Source organism: Merops nubicus, unplaced genomic scaffold (assembly GCF_000691845.1).
Source record: "Merops nubicus isolate BGI_N331 unplaced genomic scaffold, ASM69184v1 scaffold47710, whole genome shotgun sequence".
NCBI classification, from domain to species: Eukaryota; Metazoa; Chordata; class Aves; order Coraciiformes; family Meropidae; genus Merops; species Merops nubicus.
This window is the reverse complement of record NW_008583056.1, coordinates 1-239: the sequence shown is the minus strand read 5'-3', so window position 1 is coordinate 239 and position 239 is coordinate 1. Positions and strand designations below refer to the sequence as shown.

The window sequence follows — 239 nt, the reverse complement described above, 5'->3', positions numbered from 1 at the left end:
CCAGGGGGTCCCCGCTGGCCAGCAGCTTGGCCACCTCGCTCTCCAGGCCCACCTTCCCCCAAGAGTAGCTCTGCACGGCGCAGGAGAGGGGGAACACTGCAGGACGGAAGCCAGATATTTGAGGGGGGACGACGACACAGAAATAACCTTCTGACCCCCAAAGCCCTCCGGGGGTTATCACAAAGCGGGGCTTGGGGAGGTGCCTGCGCCCCACCGGTCCCCCGGAGGGCTCTGCATCC

General features: G+C 66.1%; 1 protein-coding gene across 1 annotated transcript in view; it reads right to left on the bottom strand.

The window, feature by feature from the left end:
- LOC103772155 (mannose-6-phosphate isomerase-like) overlaps window positions 1-96 on the bottom strand; it is a gene marked incomplete at both ends in the record, with an annotated part of 756 nt that extends 660 nt beyond the window's left edge. The window contains one exon of the mRNA XM_008939476.1: window positions 3-96. Coding sequence (XP_008937724.1) covers window positions 3-96 — 94 coding nt within the window. The remainder of the gene's footprint in view (window positions 1-2) is intronic.
- Between the last annotated feature and the right edge of the window lie 143 nt (window positions 97-239).